This window comes from Haliotis asinina, chromosome 5 (genome assembly GCF_037392515.1).
Source record: "Haliotis asinina isolate JCU_RB_2024 chromosome 5, JCU_Hal_asi_v2, whole genome shotgun sequence".
Taxonomy (NCBI): domain Eukaryota; kingdom Metazoa; phylum Mollusca; class Gastropoda; order Lepetellida; family Haliotidae; genus Haliotis; species Haliotis asinina.
In genome coordinates this window covers 7,170,776-7,188,546 of record NC_090284.1, presented here as the reverse complement: position 1 = coordinate 7,188,546, position 17,771 = coordinate 7,170,776, and the positions used below count along the sequence as shown (strand labels likewise).

The window sequence follows — 17,771 nt, the reverse complement described above, 5'->3', positions numbered from 1 at the left end:
ATTTCAGGTTCTATTCCGAACAGTAGCTATGATGGTCCCAGATTACGGCATGATTGGAGAGATCGTCTTGTACTCAGTTGGATTTGTGGATGCAAGAAGGTAGGAAGATACATGTATATCAGCCAACAGTCTATAGAGTAGCATTGTCAAGGATCAGAATCACAGATCGTCTTGCTGTAATTGATGAAGTTACATGCCATATTGCCTAGCAATGATATTGCTTCAAGATGACTCTCCGCAGATCAACCTTTCTTACTCAAAGATCTGTTGGATATGATTATCTGTGAACCTTAAATGCTGCCTCAGCAAGGCTATATGAAGGCTATGTGATGAGCACTGTTAGAGATACAGGTCTGCGTATGATATATATCACATATGGTTTAAAATCCATCATATGTCCTCAGTATCTTCATGACTTAACTGATGCTCACATATGAGTTACTTGTTGCTAAATCATATACCATGTAATGTTAAATCATGTCATATTCAGTTGGAAAAATGTCTGCAAAAAAGCTCGTAGACAATGATGCTTTTTGTCATTTGTTGAGCAAAGTAGTCAAATATTGGAGCTTTATATCATCAAATGTTTTTGTTTACAGTGAAAGTATAATCAATCTTAAAGGAAGCAAGACAATACATCCTGACTGTTTCTTGCAGCTTGTCTAACAAGATTGTTGCTACCTATCGTCTCTGCTCCGAGCAACTGTCATCACAACACCATTACGACTACGGTATGCGAGCTGTGAAGTCTGTGTTGACAGCAGCTGGTAACCTCAAACTCAAATATCCAGATCAGGATGAAGCTGTGTTGCTTCTGAAGGCCATTAATGATGTCAACCTGCCCAAGTTCTTGGCTCAGGTACTTCAGTATCCAGTGATGCAACTGCCGAATTGGTTGTTTCAATCAGAGAGGGTTTAGCATGATTTAGTGTTTTCTGATTGGCTAATCAAATTGGCTGTTTCAATTTAAAGTGATTTATAATCTCTGACTGATCAATCAAATTTACTGTTTCAATGAGAGGAGGTTTCGAGTAATATGATGACCTCTCATTGAACACTCAAACTGACTGTTTTATTTAGAGCTTTTTTGTGTGATTTGATAATCTGGGATTGACCAATGAAACTGACTGTTTCAATCAGAGGGAATTGGAGTGATTTGATGGTCTCTTATTGACGGTCCTAATTGGCTGTTTTATTGATCAGGGATTTGGTGTGATAATATGATCTCTGACTGACCAATTAGATTGACTGTTTCAATCAGAGGTGGTTTTAATGAAATGTCCTGATCTCTAATTTACCAGTCAGCCTTCATATTCTTTTTGCAATTTTGAATTACGCCTTTATATGATGCTTGTCATATCAAAGTAACAATGTTATGTAATTTCACAGCAATCAGTATGTTTTTAACTTTCTCTCATGCCTTCTTACCATGCTTTGAGGTGTCTAGCCACATAAATTTCATGCTAGACCACTAGTGCAAGACTGTTTTATTGTACTGAGAACTGGTAAACATTCTATTAAATTACTGACAGTTTGCATTTGAAGACTATTCATATGAACCAGTTTTGAATTGTTCTATTTTACTTCAAATTGAAACTGAATAAATCTGACAGAAAATGTGAATATAGTAAACATGTTTGTATAATTTAAGGAGGATTAGCTACAAACACAGGGACATGGGAATGAAGTCTTCAATACGTCTTACGACTAGTCTTGAGAAATGAATATCTAAGTATGTATAATAATGTTGCTGTCAACTCCTGTAACATTACTGTTTGTCCCACTTCCCCAGGATGTACCGTTGTTCGAGGGCATCATCTCCGATCTTTTCCCTGGTGTACAGCTGCCGAAACCAGACTATGGCGTCTTCATGGATGCTCTGAAAGAAAACATTGCCAAGAGGAAACTTCAGGCAGTGCCATGGTTTATAGACAAGATTATTCAGGTTTCATTTTTTGATATGTTTAGTGGAAGTAAATACTCAGAAATTACCTCTTATTTGGTAAACTTTGCTTTTAATGACATCATAGCTATGATGCTTTTAAACTTTTTCAGTTGATGTTGTGAGTTGAACATATGTTCACTTGTCACTCAGTGTTCATTAAGTTAGCTATCAACTGTTTTCATGAACCTGAATAGTGATTGTTTAATGCTGTGATGTTTCAGTTCTTGTTATGTGGTAGAATCAGCATTTGAAATAATTGCCAAATCTGAAGCCTAGCGCCAGTTATTATTGCATCAGGCCTGATGTTTCAAATATCTGCAGGTCCTCATGGCCTTCAGTAAATCTTTTTACCACTGGAATCATTCCCTTGTTCTTTTCCATTATTAATGTTCAGGAATCATCCATGATCCATCATGTTACAATAACTTTGTGTCACTTCCTGGCATTTCAGCACTTTGTGCATACTAATGTCAACACCAGTCTTTAACAAATAAACATGTCTCTCTCATAGGGTTTGCTAGATGATTTTGAAACAATGTGCAGTTGTGACCAGAGTAGCCTATTTTGTTTTTATTGGTTTGCCTTTAACAATATGGGCATGCAGATTTCATTCAATGCCAGTAGATTTTAAAGCCTGCAGGTGGCAGCAGGAAAACCCTTTGGATTAAAGAAATTAGGCTGATCTCGATGTTTGATACAGATTCTGATATTGGCAGTTGCCACTACTGTTGTTGTTGCTGATGTTGTTGCTGATCTTGCTGCTGGAAGTGGTTATTAACCTGTCTTCTGAAATCTGTAGGAAATATCCCACAGGTATCTACACTCCTTGAGATGATAAAAATGAAAGAACCTTACCAAAGTTCAGCTTATCTCATTCTCTTGTATTTGTGTCATTTTTTTCTTACTGTGTATACTTGAATCCAGATTTACGAGATGATCCTTGTGCGACATGGTTTGATGGTGGTGGGTGATCCCCTGGGTGGGAAGACGATGGGCTGGCAGTGTCTGGCTGATGCCCTTGGGGACCTGCATCTGGCCGGCCTGTTTGATGAGTTCCGGGTCGTACATCGTATCATCAACCCCAAGTCTATCACCATGGGTCAGCTGTATGGATGCTTTGACCCTGTCTCGCATGAGTGGACTGATGGTCAGATATGGAACATTTATTTCCCAATATTATTTTTACTATTGTCACAATATTGATATCACTGTTCAGATATTATGTAAGCATGAGCTGTATTTTTAGATTCAAACACGTTTATATCTGGAAGTATGTTTTCTTAGAAGTAATGAACAATTATGTTCTAAGACTTTATGACTTTTAGAACTGTTGGTTGTGGAGAAGTATACCAGTTGGCACAGGAGGCTGTCTAAGGTGGTTTTAAGAGGCAACCAACTGAATCTGATTGACAATTGAAATTGTCTGTTTCAGTCAGAGGGGGTTTAATGTGATTTGATAGTCTCTCATTGACAATTCAAATTGGCGGTTTCAGTTTAGTGTGATTTGATGATCTGTGATCGACCTATCAAACTGACCATTTCAATCAGGGGTGGTTTAATATAATTTGATGATCTCTAGTTGACCAATCAGCATTGATTAATCTCAGTGCACTCTCAAGTTGCCCCTTTACATGATGCTTGTCATATCAGAGCAACAAAGTAAGTTTTTAGCTTTCTCTCATGCTTACCATGCTTTCATGTGACAAGCCCTTTAAATTTGATGCTAGTCCACTAGTCCAAGGATACTTAATTATATGATTAACTGGTAAATGTTGGATGATTCAGTCACCAGGTTGTGTGACTTGATGGATTTCATAACTGTATCCTAATGGTGGACGGACCATGCTGATCTAGATGGAAAACTGCTGTGCATAATGTTCAAAGCCAAACATGGCACAAACAATGTAGACATCCTTCACATATATCCTCCTACAGTGCTTACTGTTGAATGTAGTATTGTTATAGGATTCTGGCAGTTTGGCTTCATAATTATAATAACCTGATGGGTTCCTAGGTGTGTTGGCAAACACATTCCGAGAGTATGCCAGTAACCCAAATGACGACCGCAAGTGGATCTTGTTTGATGGCCCTGTAGATGCTGTGTGGATTGAGAACATGAACACTGTACTGGATGACAACAAGAAGGTAACATGTCATCAACATTTATAGTTCTGTTTCAACATCTTCATCTTATTCTTTCATACGAGGGTACTTCATCAGGATATGACTTAATCATTTTTTGAACATCACCAAATTATATTCCAGCTGTGTTTGATGAGCGGTGAGATAATCCAGATGAGCAACAAGATGAACCTGATATTCGAGCCAGCAGATCTGGAGCAGGCCTCACCAGCCACTGTCAGTCGGTGTGGTATGATCTACTTAGAACCCCATCAGATGGGATGGCGGCCACTCAGAGACTCATATATGCAGCATGAACTGCCACAGAAATTGTCTGCTGAGAACAAGGAACTGGTGGCCGACTTGTTTGAGTGGTTAGTGGATCCATGCCTTCGTTACATCAACAAGGAGTGCAAGACATTCATCACGACGTCAGACATGCATTTGGTGCAGTCACTGATGAGACTGTTCTCTTGTCTGTTGGATGAGGTCAAGGAAGCGTGTGAGTACGAGGTGGAGGAGGGCGTGGAGCCAACCAAGGAGGTCCTCACTAACCAACAGGTAGGACACATGATTCTTTAAGGTTGTATTTGTAATTGTGATTTTCAGTAACGCTTTTAACATCTGATACATTTCTGACAACTGTGCTCACTGTGAACATATCTGGACTTCACAGACTTGGCAAACATATTTGTATTTCTATCATGCTTTAGTGACATTTTTTTAAAACTATAGTGTCAGAAGTCTTTGAAAGGCATTTAGAAGTGAAATGCATAAGAATGAAGATTTTATGGATATCAACTTCTTTATATGAGAACACAACGTTTCGGAGTTAATGCTTACTCCTTCATCAGGTGATTGAGAATGGGGTACAGGGCTATATTTATATGTACAGGTAAAACAATAACAAAGTAACAAGTGGAATGACTCAACGAAAGCTGGAAGCCAGTATAAACAAGCGCTGATTGGAACCCGACAGTTATGATAACAATGATAGAAGCCAATTGTAATACATTACAGATGATGGGATATGTTTACATAACACAGGTAGGGGGTAAGGATGATGTACATGATAGGGGAAAAGGATGGAAGCCAATGGTGGGTGATGTTTACATAACACATGATTGGGGATAAGGATGATGTACATGACTGCATGAGAGTTGATGGGCATGTTTACATGGGGGTTGATGATGTGCAAACACAAGTAGATAAGGATGTACACGGGTAGATTGGCTATACATGAATTACATAGATGGAATGTACACAGATAGATGAGATTAATTTATCAATAAGTCCCAGGCACTTGGTAGGTACACTCCTTGGTCACGGTTGATTGCTGGTTTCTGTCTCTGGATCTCGATGGCTTCTTGCAGTTTCCTTTGGCGCCAGTTGTTGTTGTTGGTAGATAGTATCCTAGTGTCCTCCCATTGGATTGAATGTCCAGGGTTCTTGAAAGCAGCCCTCTCCACAGCTCCATTCCAGCCCCTCTGTTGGTACCGCAAAGTCGACGACACCTTCACCACCATTGCCAATAACAACGACCCCAGCGAGCTCCTCAAACACCTTAACGACCAACATCCAAGAATCAAGTTCACCATGGAGACTGAGACCAACCAACACCTGCCCTTCCTTGATGTATCCCTCCACGCCACAGACGATGGACTCAGAACCTCAGTATACTGCAAGCCGACGCACACCGACCAGTACATCCACTACAACTCCTGCCACCATCCTCAAATCAAGCAAGCTATCATCGCCACCCTTACCAGACGTGCCAAAGCCCTCTGCCATCCTGATGCCCTAAACAATGAACTGGACCACCTCAGAAAGACTTTCACCACACTGAACGGATACCCTCCCCAGCTCGTCACAGCCACCATCAACAAGACCCTCAAGGACCGAGAACCCCGCCTCAAGCCTTCTCCATCACCCATCAGAGTAACCATACCCTACCTTGGCCCCATCAGTCATCAAATATCACGCCTCATCAAGACCAAAGCCAGCATCGATGTCACCTTCTCCAGTGGCAAGACCATCAAGACCTACCTAAAAGCCAACGGTAAAGGACCCAGCTGTGAACACCCTAACCCGAGAGGATGCATCTACCAGATCCCTTGCAACTGTGGCGACCTATACATTGGAGAAACGCTGAGACCAATCAACACCAGAGTGAAGGAACACCAGACCTCTGTTAGCAAACTCGACCAGAAATCGGCCATCTCTGAACACATTCTCAAGAACCCTGGACATTCAATCCGATGGGAGGACACTAGGATACTATCTACCAACAACAACAACTGGCGCCAAAGGAAACTGCAAGAAGCCATCGAGATCCAGAGACAGAAACCAGCAATCAACCATGACCAAGGAGTGTACCTACCAAGTGCCTGGGACTTATTGATAAATTAATTTCATCTATCTGTGTACATTCCATCTATGTAATTCATGTTCAGCCAATCTACCCGTGTACATCCTTATCTACTTGTGTTTGCACATAATCAACCCCCATGTAAACATGCCCATCAACTCTCATGCAGTCATGTACATCATCCTTATCCCCAATCATGTGTTATGTAAACATCACCCACCATTGGCTTCCATCCTTTTAACTATCATGTACATCGTCCTTACCCCCTACCTGTGTTATGTAAACATATCCCATCATCTGTAATGTATTACCATTGGCTTCTATCATTGTTATCATAACTGTCGGGTTCCAATCAGCGCTTGTTTATACTGGCTTCCAGCTTTCGTTGAGTCATTCCACTTGTTACTTTGTTATTGTTTTACCTGTACATATAAATATAGCCCTGTACCCCATTCTCAATCACCTGATGAAGGAGTAAGCATTAACTCCGAAACGTTGTGTTCTCATATAAAGAAGTTGATATCCATAAAATTTTCATTCTTATAGTGTTAGAGCTAGGACAGTTTCTTACATATTCTAGCCATACAATTGTTTGCATTTTAGTCCACTGAGAGCTGATCAGTTGTAGATATCCCTCAACTCATGGTACTCTCTTCTTCCAGATAACACTTTGGCTCCAAGGTTTGTTCCTATTTTCGGTTATCTGGACTATTGGTGGAACTCTGACTGGAGACAGTCGGAAGAAGTTTGATGTATATTTCCGGACACTCATCAGTGGGACTGACCCAGATAACCCCAAACCAAAGAGTATCAAGATCACCAAGGTGAGACTGAAGCTTGGACAGGGATTGTTTCTACTCTTCATATGATGAAAGGGACAGTACTCATGACTCAAGATTTGCTGCTGTAGATATCTGTCAATTTCAGACATAAAGTGCAATGTTATCCACTGTACTGCTTAACCATGTAGTTTTCCAGATTGTACAATAGACTCCTTTTAGAAATGGTCTTCTTTAAACCATGCTTGTTAGAAGGAGAAGGTAAGTTGGGTAGATGGTCATTGATGACTCATTTACTTGTTTATCAGTTTCTCTAAGATATGTTCATCAAAGCTCATATTGTCACTGGAATGTCTGGTCCAAACTTGATTATTTAGAGACCATCATCACATGGTTGAGGTTGCATAAGAAACAAGGGTTCTGTTGTCAGATGCTCATGTTTTTTTATGGAATGAGTGAGTGTTTTAGGAGTTTAGCTTTCTGCGACTTTTAGTCAGGTTCCATCAACATCACAGCCTGGTCACCAGAAATGGGCTTCACATGTTGTACCCATGTGGGGAATCCAACCTGGACCTTCAGCATGAATACAAGCAAATACTTTAAGCGCTATGCTAAGCCACCAAAGTGTTTTTTTTATAGACACTGTTTTTAATAACACACACTGATATCAATCTATCAAAATTCCAGAGTAACTCTATCCCAGAACGGGACACCATCTATGACTTCTGCTTTGAGAAGAAGGCCAGTGGTCACTGGGTCAGCTGGATGGACACTCTTGACAAGAGCAAGACTGGTATCCCTGCAGCTGCCAAGGTAGGACCCCAGCAAGTGTTATCTGATTTGAGATACTTATTGACTCACATATGTTTGGTGTGTGAAGCAAGATGCAGAATCCTACCTGAATGGATTTGTGTGCTGAAATTCTTGGATTGATATTTTCATAGATGTGAATTTTGATCACAATCTCTGATATTCTAAAACCTTGTACTGTATTTTACATTGACCTAATCTCATGTTTCACTAGAACGGTTGTGTACAGATGAGTTCCGAAGAAGATATATACATTATTTTCAATAAAACAAAGAAGCATTTTGTCAAGACATAAAGAGAAAAACAACAACAAAAACAGAATAATTTGGATTCAGGCATTATTGAACTCTTTTGAATCATGTTTCAAAACATATTGAATCTGTAGAGATGTTCACACGATGTTGATCTTGTGATTAAAAAAATTAGGTAAAACAGCCTAAAATAATAATGTACCACCCCAAACAGGCTTTTCCTATAATTTGCCTTAAACTTACAGTCTACTGGTAAAAAGAAATTTGAGGCAAAAGTAAAGGTGAGATGTCCGTTAGCTTGTGGCACGAAGCCTGCACATGGCCCATTTTTGAGTCATCAGTACATGGTGTCTACATGCATTAAGATTTACATGGTGTCACTTTACATGGGGCATGAATAGGTCTGACTGTGTAGTTGTTGTTGCTTTACTAAAAGGTAAGTAAATATGTCTTGTTGAAAGTTACTTCAACCGGCAAGGTTCACTGGATGCATATGGCATGTGACAGAAAAAGCACATCAAGTGAGTTTAGTTGTTAGTTTTTTGGCATGAATCACAATGTATTTTATCCAAAACATTTTTCATATCTTTTATTTCTGTGTATTTTGAACTCTATGCATGATCAAATGAGTCTCACCAGTTGCAAACTTCACTTGCAGAGAATGAATTGTGTAACAGGAAAAATATTGTTTCTATATGATTGAAGTAACAAACTTGAAATAAAAATATATGTGATACCAAACTAACCTGCTAAACTTGACACATTATTATATGAAGCAAAACTAAATTTGTTAGAACTACAGATAAATATAGTGGATCTTCCCCAAAGTATGTAGTCAGCTGTACATTGACTAATCTGCCTCTAAATTATCTGTTATTGGAGAACATATAATTTAACGGAGACAAGAAGCAGTTTGAGTCATAAGACTCATCCTTCCCCTGATTGTAAATGTTGCCATGTTTGTGAACTATGAGTTTTGCATATGTGCAGGTGTCAGACCTGATTATCCAGACAATGGAGACAGCACGGCAGACATTCTTCCTGAAGACATATCTATCCCATGAAATCCCCACCCTGTTTGTGGGCCCCACAGGAACGGGCAAGTCTGCCATCACCAACAGTTATCTCCTCAGTTTGCCCAAGGATGTGTAAGTGACATGTTGGGGCCAGAAAGGGTTTGAAACATATCATCTTAGCTCAGTACACAATTATAGGTGATCAGTAGTGTACAATACACCTTAATACACCTTCTATTGATAATTTTAAATTTCTGTCTGTATTCTATTGGTATTTGATTATGTAGGACAGGTATCCTTCAATATTGCAAAGTTCCAAGTTGAATTGTGAAAACCTACATATACAATATCCATGTCAGCATATTTTCAACATATCAAGTGTAACCTATTCCTCAGTGCTACACTAATCTATTGTTTGATCATCAGCTACATCCCCAACTGCATCAACTTCTCCGCCCGCACATCTGCAAACCAGACCCAAGACATCGTCATGTCTAAACTGGACAGGTGAGTCCACAAAGGCTTTTGGTCACAGAGTTGGGGCACTTTGCTTCTGTCATATATACAAGAAGGAACACCTACAGCCTTGTGTTCTGTCAATGTGTTGGGAATTAGTGATGCATGGTATTATACCATATAATTCACACTGCTGGCATCGGTCCAAATTTTCTACCCAGGCAGCCGCACTCTGCTCTCTATTACACTACCCTCCATGGATACCAGATAATTCTTCACATCAAATTAATGTCATGTAAGAAATGGTAATGTAGCTCAGGGGCTAATTTCTTTTCTTTTTCAATTTCTTAATTATGTAATATATCAAACAGGAGATAGTAAATAATGTCTGAATCTTCAAAGACAATACAACCTTTTAATCAAGAAAGAATATTATATATACATTGTTTAATCTGTTAGTCACATGATCATAACAGGTCCCGGCATGGAGATGGGTACCTGGGTTCCGTTTCAATATCCGCCCGTTCCAGGTATCCAGGTTACCCATCCCAACCCTAATTGATGCATGGTGTAGCTGGATCTAGAAAACTGTAAAACTGACAAATAGATTCAAGTAATATTATACTGTGTGCTGTGGGACCTAAATACATATGGTTGTTTGAATCATTAATTTTGTCAAAATTGTGGAGTGTTTGTCACATGGGACTGACTCAGGGTGTCATTGCTTGATTTCTTCTTGAAACCCCCATCTTTAATGGACAAAGATGTGGCCTCTTACAATTTGTTTCAGAGTTATGGCCCTTGTCATGCATTTCTTGACATAGTGCATGGTGTCCACAATGGGGACAGATTTTCTCTGAAACCATCATAGAATTGTGTTAGAACTTGTTACAGAGTTGTAGTTTTTCTCATGCATTTCTTGATTTTGTTTTAATGAAAGTTGTTAAGCTGAGCATTTCCTACATATGATATTGGACTGAAGAAATAATGAATGTTTTTTTATGAAATGTTCCCAGGCGGAGGAAGGGTGTGTATGGTCCCCCAATGGGGAAGAAGTCAGTTGTGTTTGTTGATGACCTCAACATGCCTGCCAAGGAGAAGTATGGTGCCCAGCCTCCCATTGAGCTGCTCCGACAGTGGATTGACCACGGTCACTGGTATGACAAGAAGGACACATCCAAAGTCTACCTTGTTGATGTTGTAAGTAACCACAGAACTTATTTGTTCATTTACATGATAGTCTTACGAACCCGCAGTCTAAAAAAACACCAAAAGGTCGGAAAATAGAACATATTGAAAGCAGTTAAATTTTTTCATTTTGCAAATGAGAAGCAAGAAATGTGTTAAAAGAAACCTAAATAAACTGAAATAATTTTGTATGTGCCAATGTGAATATATAAGACAATTCTTATTAAACAGTGCTTATGGCCACACGTATTAACAGGATCTGAGAATTGAGGTTATTGACTAGTATATCAAGCACAGGAGAAATGGAGACCTGGGGCACTCTCTCTATACAGTATGGACAACAGCCAAAATGTTTCATATGTCCATTCTTAGACAGGAGCATATGGGAAGCTGAGAGGTAAAGTCATTCACTCCTAAGACTCAGGATTGATTGCAAGCATGGTCACAACATGTAAAGTTCATTCTTCAGATACCCCTGCTGTAGTTTACTGGGCCATTGCTCTATGAGATCTAACAGTACCCTCGTGTAGTCTATTGTAATTTGATGTGACTTAGTTAACTGAATTCATGGTTCTACCTGAAGCTGTTCGTGACGGCCATGGGCCCACCTGGTGGAGGAAGAAATGACATCACTGGACGATTCTCTCGCCATCTCAACATCATCTCCATCGAGGAGTTTGATGACAACACTATGAACAGGATCTTCACGACAATCACAGATTGGCATTTCTCCAAAGGCTTTGAACAGTCCTTTCCCAGGAACGGCAAGGTAGGGATCTTCCACTATTACTAATGCCATACCACTCTCACCCATTCTCATGGCCTAGGTGCTAGTGTTAATGACTTAAGGCTTTGAGGGATTCTGTTTGCTGCTTGTGGTGTTATTACATTATGGCCTTGTCTGCTAAGACTGCTCCCCTTGCCTGTACAGATATGTCTTGCTTGTTATGTCTGGAGACAGTATTGGCTGAAGAAAGTGTTGCTTCACACCTCATCAGCAACCTTGCAGTCTGTCACAGCAATACCTGGGTGCTGGTCCACAAAGCATTAACAATGCTACAACCTATCATAACTCTATGCTCTTTTTAAAAAGAGATCCACCTTGGGGGACTTATAAGCATTAAAATGTCCATTTTAAATTCCTACAACAGTTTTCACGATATTTTTCAATAAAATATTTTAAGAAGTTGAAAACAAAAACTTGTTTTTGCCTTGTGAGATGACTCCTACTGGTAACCCTAGGCGTGAACCTCATACCTCACATTTCATGCTGTCTCGACAATGTCAATTTAAGACATGTGCATATCATAATAACTCTATGGTTTATCGTAGGCTTACAAATGTTGTACTGCTATGAAAGCTAGTAGTGTTGCTAGCTTTAAAAGAAATCTTCTTTTTAGTATTTGTTTACTCAGATTCGTACTACTGAGATTTGATGTGTTAGAAGACATAAGAATGGGTGAAAAGTGTTATTTTCTGTTTTACAGCTTTTTGATATTTCATCTCAGGCTTCACATAGAGCATTCTCATCTTACAATGTAACAAATTGTCCCAAATGTCAGCATGTTTGAGATGTGTTTAGCAAATACCACCAACACATGCATCTCTCATGTCATTATGTGTATTGTGTATCCACTCACATGTAATATGTGATCAGCTACTGTTCTTCTCTGCTATACATGAAGTCAGTCACTGTCTACTCACAGAATATAAATAAAACGTGGTCACATGATGCTCTTGAAGGGAGATGCAGCTGTTAGGAGTCAGCATCTATATAGCATCTATATATCATTTAATTCTGTGGCATAATTGTTGCTCAGAATTTGGAATGACGAACTTAAACTAAGAAATAATCAGTCAGACTTTGTTTGGCCTGTGAATATCCCTTATGACCTAAGAAGTTTTCTTGAACAGATAGCCATGGTTTATTACAAATGAGGTTTCCATGCATGACCTTCACGAGAGGCATTCAGATGTACCCGACTGCATCTCCCTCTCAACTGTAGAATTGCCACTTGTATATATTTGTCTACATCTGTTATATATCAAGTTATTTCTACAAGGTAACATTGTGATGTCTCTGTAACCACTATCTTCTCACTACTCACTATCACTTAATGTCATACAGGACTCGGCTGTAAGTACTCTCACTGTGTGCGTGACTAACACCACTAACTCCTCACTAACACAACCACTACTCACTAACATGGCAAACTTGATTCGGAGTTAGTATTATAATGTTCTTTGTTCTGTTGAAGTTGTGTCAACCAGTTTGTGAAAAAAATGTTTCTTTTGGGTTGTGATGTATGATTTCTTCAGGACAAGGTATTGACAGTAGGATTACTGTTTTTTATCTAAGCTGAAAGAAAATGATGCCCCTAATTCTGTACACAATGTGATGATGAACAGCCTTGGTCACTTGGGCACATTGTCATGGAGACGTTGAATGGGACATATGTGCCTCAGTGGTCTGAGGTACCTCAGCTGCACAGAGTTATGTCCCCTTTCCACCAATTATGAGGGTGCCATTGTACAACGTGATTAGATGATTGCAACCCTGTGCTAAAGTAGCAGTAAGGTGCTCTTACCTGACATATAATAATATAGTGCTAGGATAGCTTTGAGTAATGGGGCCCTGGCCACAGTTTCCAAGTTCCTAGTTAACTTCGTCTGTAGTTTTTGTTTTGTCCCATCTTTCTCCCTTGTAAGACTGAAATGCTGAAAAAAATTATTTAAATGTCATAGTGGTATTCTGAGCCAGCATAAGTTACTGATTATCTGTCTAGGGTGATAGAATGGCATTTGTCTAGAGTGTTGGTGAGGGTAATGCAAAATTTATTCTCAAGAACCCCATAATCCACTGTTCTGGTTTGGGGGAAGTGGGTTATGAGTGGTTGAGTTGTCCAGCAAAATGTTGTCGGATGTTGCTGTAATATTACTGTGATTGATTTCAACCGTTTCCAACTTTGACAAAAGGTGGTATATGATTTTAGAAATTGATAATCGTGTCTCATGCCTTTGTGGTGTGTAACACTATGATGTGTGTGCCTCACTGGGCCTGTCTGGATCAGACTCGCTGTAAAGCACAGGATTTCATTTGGATACCAGATTATGTTTGCATGTTTTTGCTGTTTATGTTGGTTTAAACATTTTGTGTGTTGAAATGTTAAGAGCTCCCTTGTTGTCAGTTGGTGTTAAAGGACATAATTTGTCCACTATCATGTCATATAAAAAGTGTTTGAAAACTGGTAAAATGTTTCTGGGAAGAATTTCTAAAACTCATCGTATAAAACATATATTTAATATTCAAAAGCTGTAAGAAAATTGTAACTGTATTTGATTCTTTGCTGATGAAGTAGTATTTACTTATTTGACAAAATAACGTTTGGAAGATAGTTGGGATTATTTTTTTGTGTAATTTTTTTAGGTATAATGTCTTTAGTGTCTTTATCTCACTAAGTACACATGGGCGTGGTAAATGCAGAAGGTGCCTGCCTTAATAGCAGCCTAAAGGAATGTTTTAATAACAAATACAGTATTATTTGTTTCTAACTGCACAACTAAACATCTCTATTATGAAACTGCTACAAGTATTGTCCATAGAAGTTTGACAGTTGGACAATCCCCAGAGAGCAACTCTGTGGCATTCTTGATAGTTATCAAGTATGTTGTCCTGTTGCAGCTGCTGGTATCAGCTACAATGGGTGTGTATAAAGAGGCCATTCAGAGCTTCCTCCCAACTCCCACCAAGAGTCACTACGTGTTCAACCTGCGAGACTTCTCCCGAGTTATCCGTGGCGTTCTGCTTGTACCCCCAACTCACATGACAGAACCAGAGAAGCTGATGAGGTTGTGGGTGCATGAAGTCTATAGGGTCTTCTACGATCGTCTCATTGATGATACAGACAGGTAAATAACAAGCATGATAATTGCAATAATCCTGAAATCCAGAAAAAAAACAGAGAAAATAAAGACTGATTGATCGTAACAGTCAGCTGGATTACCTGGCTCCAGCCGTGTTGTGTCTGGTATTAATGTGTTTGAGACATTCTAAATTCGGTGGGTTTGATGGCCATATTCACCCTGTTTAGAATTCAAGGATAGTCAGCACCAAATTGGTGACAAATGTCTTGACTGCATGAATTTAAGCTTACCTCCCATATCCAGCCTGCTTCCATGTAATGTTGGTATTACTGAAATGCTGTCCAGAGTAGTGTTACTTCCACCTATATACCTAATGGTCATATATATATCTCATGTGTCATGTTTTATGACAGTGTTCTCAAATAGCATCTCGCCCTCTGACAAATCTGGCAGATTCGACTGTGGTCAGATAGAAATCGCCAACCCACCAGCCCCAGTGTCTGACTGAATATTTCACAATGACTTTGCGTGAAGTTGTTATTTGTGGCATGTGATACTTGTTTGCTGTTTAGAAATCTTATGTTTGTTATCATATAATGTTAATAATTTCAATGCCAGTTATAAGAAATGTTAAATCTGAAATGCTTGCTTAACTTTATTCTGTGGGTCCTGTGAATTTTCAGTGAGTCAAACAGACATCTGAAACTTACAGGACTTTGGGTTAAAATAAGAAGGGCACTCTCTTTCACATTTTGTGGCACTTGTTATCATGTGAATCCAGTGATGTATGTCCTTATACACAAGTGAACCTAACAGAACAGGAACAGCCTATGCCTTTCCCATCGAAAGCCATTCTCTCGATGGCATGCTTAAAAAAGTTGAAATGATCATGTAAAAAGTGGTGTGTAGTACCCTCGAAAAAAACATATATTTTTAGTTTGAAAGGTTCCTTAATAAAATCATATGACATGAGTTATTTACCACGAAGAATGTGGTTGATATCATTATCAGTTAGTGTGGTGGTTTGATTTAATACAGTATAAACATGGTTGTCAAATACTGCCTTCTTCAATAAAACAGTCCTCACTTTTGAAATTGAACCTTGCATGAAAAGACAAAAATGATTACTGACGTTTACAGTGTACAAAGTAATTAACATGTTTCTGGATCGTCTAGTATGGGTGTCACAATTGCTTGTTGTTTAATACCACACTCAGCAGTATTTTGGATATACAGTGGCTGCATTCAAACAATAAAAAATTGGACTATGTAATCCAGTGATTGATATTATGAGCACCAGTTTACACATTTGGGACTTGAACTAAAGTTAGTTTTTCCTGCGAAATTAAAATTGTTCAGTGCAATCTACTGAACAGCTTAACTCCGTCATAGCTGAATATTTTGTCCAACCTTGATAATGTATGTATGTTCTATTTCAGGACCACGTTCTTCAACATTGTGAAAGAGATGTCACAGACCCACTTTAAGATGAACATTGATAAAATACTGGGTCACTTGTCTAAGAGTGGCAACGTTGTTGATGATAATGTCCGCAGTTTGTTCTTCGGGGACTACATGAACGCAGACCAGAAGGTTTACGATGAGGTCACTGACCTGAAGGAACTGACCAGTGTAATGGAACAGTAAGTCATCCATTTACAATTAACCAAGCTTTCTACCAACATTAAGGCATTTTTATGCTTCATTAATAGTCAAGACAGAATTGGCTAATGAATATTAAATTATATGTTCTTTCAATTAGTAACATTGAAAGAATGAAAAGTTAAATCTATAAAGTCTTTAATAGTTTGTGTTGTTATTAACCACAATTAATCCATTATTATTTCGTATCATTTGTGGATCAAATCCTATTGTTAACACGTTTTAAGCTGTTTTTCTTCCTTATGACAATAAGAATAATTTTCTAATGCTTTGACACATCCATTTTCAAACAAAGACCAAGGATTTTCCCCTCTACTCTATAAAGCATTTACCTGAGAACATTCATTTTCATTTAACATTCCATATTGTCATTCCAGGTAGTTAGATATTGTTTTCTAATAAGTTTGCCTCTTAAATGACTAACATAAGATCATTACTTATACATTAGTCATTACCAAGAGATGGTGGCGTAGTAAGTAATATTTCTCCTCACTCACAGTCAGTGACCTCCTGACATGGGTCGCTCAGGTCACAGTGACAGGTCGCTGTGTCATGTCACTGTGTCAGGTCACTGGGTAGCACTCAATGATCTCACTCATGTTATGCTGGCTTGTACAACTTTTTTCAAATAGTTCAAATACTTGCATCTTGCTTCATCGTACATCATTCAAGTACTTTTTTATTGAATCTTTTGGAGGTTAAATGGAGTCAATATTGAGAAATGTAGATGTATGTGGATAGTTTCATGGGACTAATTGATCTCAGATTGTTATAAATATATGGTAGTAGATTTTTGGGATCCTGAGGCGTGTTCAGAATTGCAAGCATCAGCAAACCCTTATGAGCATTCGATCCTGTACATCTGTGTACAGACGATCACCCGCAAACTCTCGTAAACCATCCTCACAGCTCCCTCACCAAGTGAACAAAGATGGCGACCATGTTTAATGAACAAAAAATTCAAATCTTCATCATTAGTTAGCATCCACCTGATGAAGGGACAAGGAATAGCCAAGAAACATTGTGTAAACAATAGAGAAGTTTATATCCAAACCATTTTGTCTTATACATGTTTAATGTCATTAAACACCACTCGTCCCTTTCCAAAAACTCCAAGAAGAAGATGAAAAGCTATTAGACTTATCCTGGAATAACATGAGTTGGACACGAATGATTTAATGTAACCAAGTGCCTTGCATCCGTTCAAGACCCATGTGAGCGCTTGCGGCAGGCAATTGTGTGGGCACTCACAGTTCTGAACATGCCTGTGGTTTCATACAAACTACATCTGTGGCTCTATTAGCTATGACA

At 38.9% G+C, this 17,771-nt stretch overlaps 1 protein-coding gene across 1 annotated transcript in view; it reads left to right on the top strand.

Moving 5' to 3' along the window:
- LOC137283656 (dynein axonemal heavy chain 3-like) overlaps nt 1-17,771 on the top strand; it is a 61,410-nt gene that overhangs the window by 21,460 nt on the left and 22,179 nt on the right. The window contains exons 30-43 of the mRNA XM_067815266.1: nt 8-99; nt 658-859; nt 1,793-1,945; nt 2,870-3,092; nt 3,960-4,090; nt 4,211-4,627; nt 7,097-7,258; nt 7,901-8,026; nt 9,265-9,422; nt 9,717-9,797; nt 10,763-10,946; nt 11,518-11,703; nt 14,617-14,843; nt 16,238-16,441. Coding sequence (XP_067671367.1) covers nt 8-99; nt 658-859; nt 1,793-1,945; nt 2,870-3,092; nt 3,960-4,090; nt 4,211-4,627; nt 7,097-7,258; nt 7,901-8,026; nt 9,265-9,422; nt 9,717-9,797; nt 10,763-10,946; nt 11,518-11,703; nt 14,617-14,843; nt 16,238-16,441 — 2,546 coding nt within the window. The remainder of the gene's footprint in view (nt 1-7; nt 100-657; nt 860-1,792; nt 1,946-2,869; nt 3,093-3,959; nt 4,091-4,210; nt 4,628-7,096; nt 7,259-7,900; nt 8,027-9,264; nt 9,423-9,716; nt 9,798-10,762; nt 10,947-11,517; nt 11,704-14,616; nt 14,844-16,237; nt 16,442-17,771) is intronic.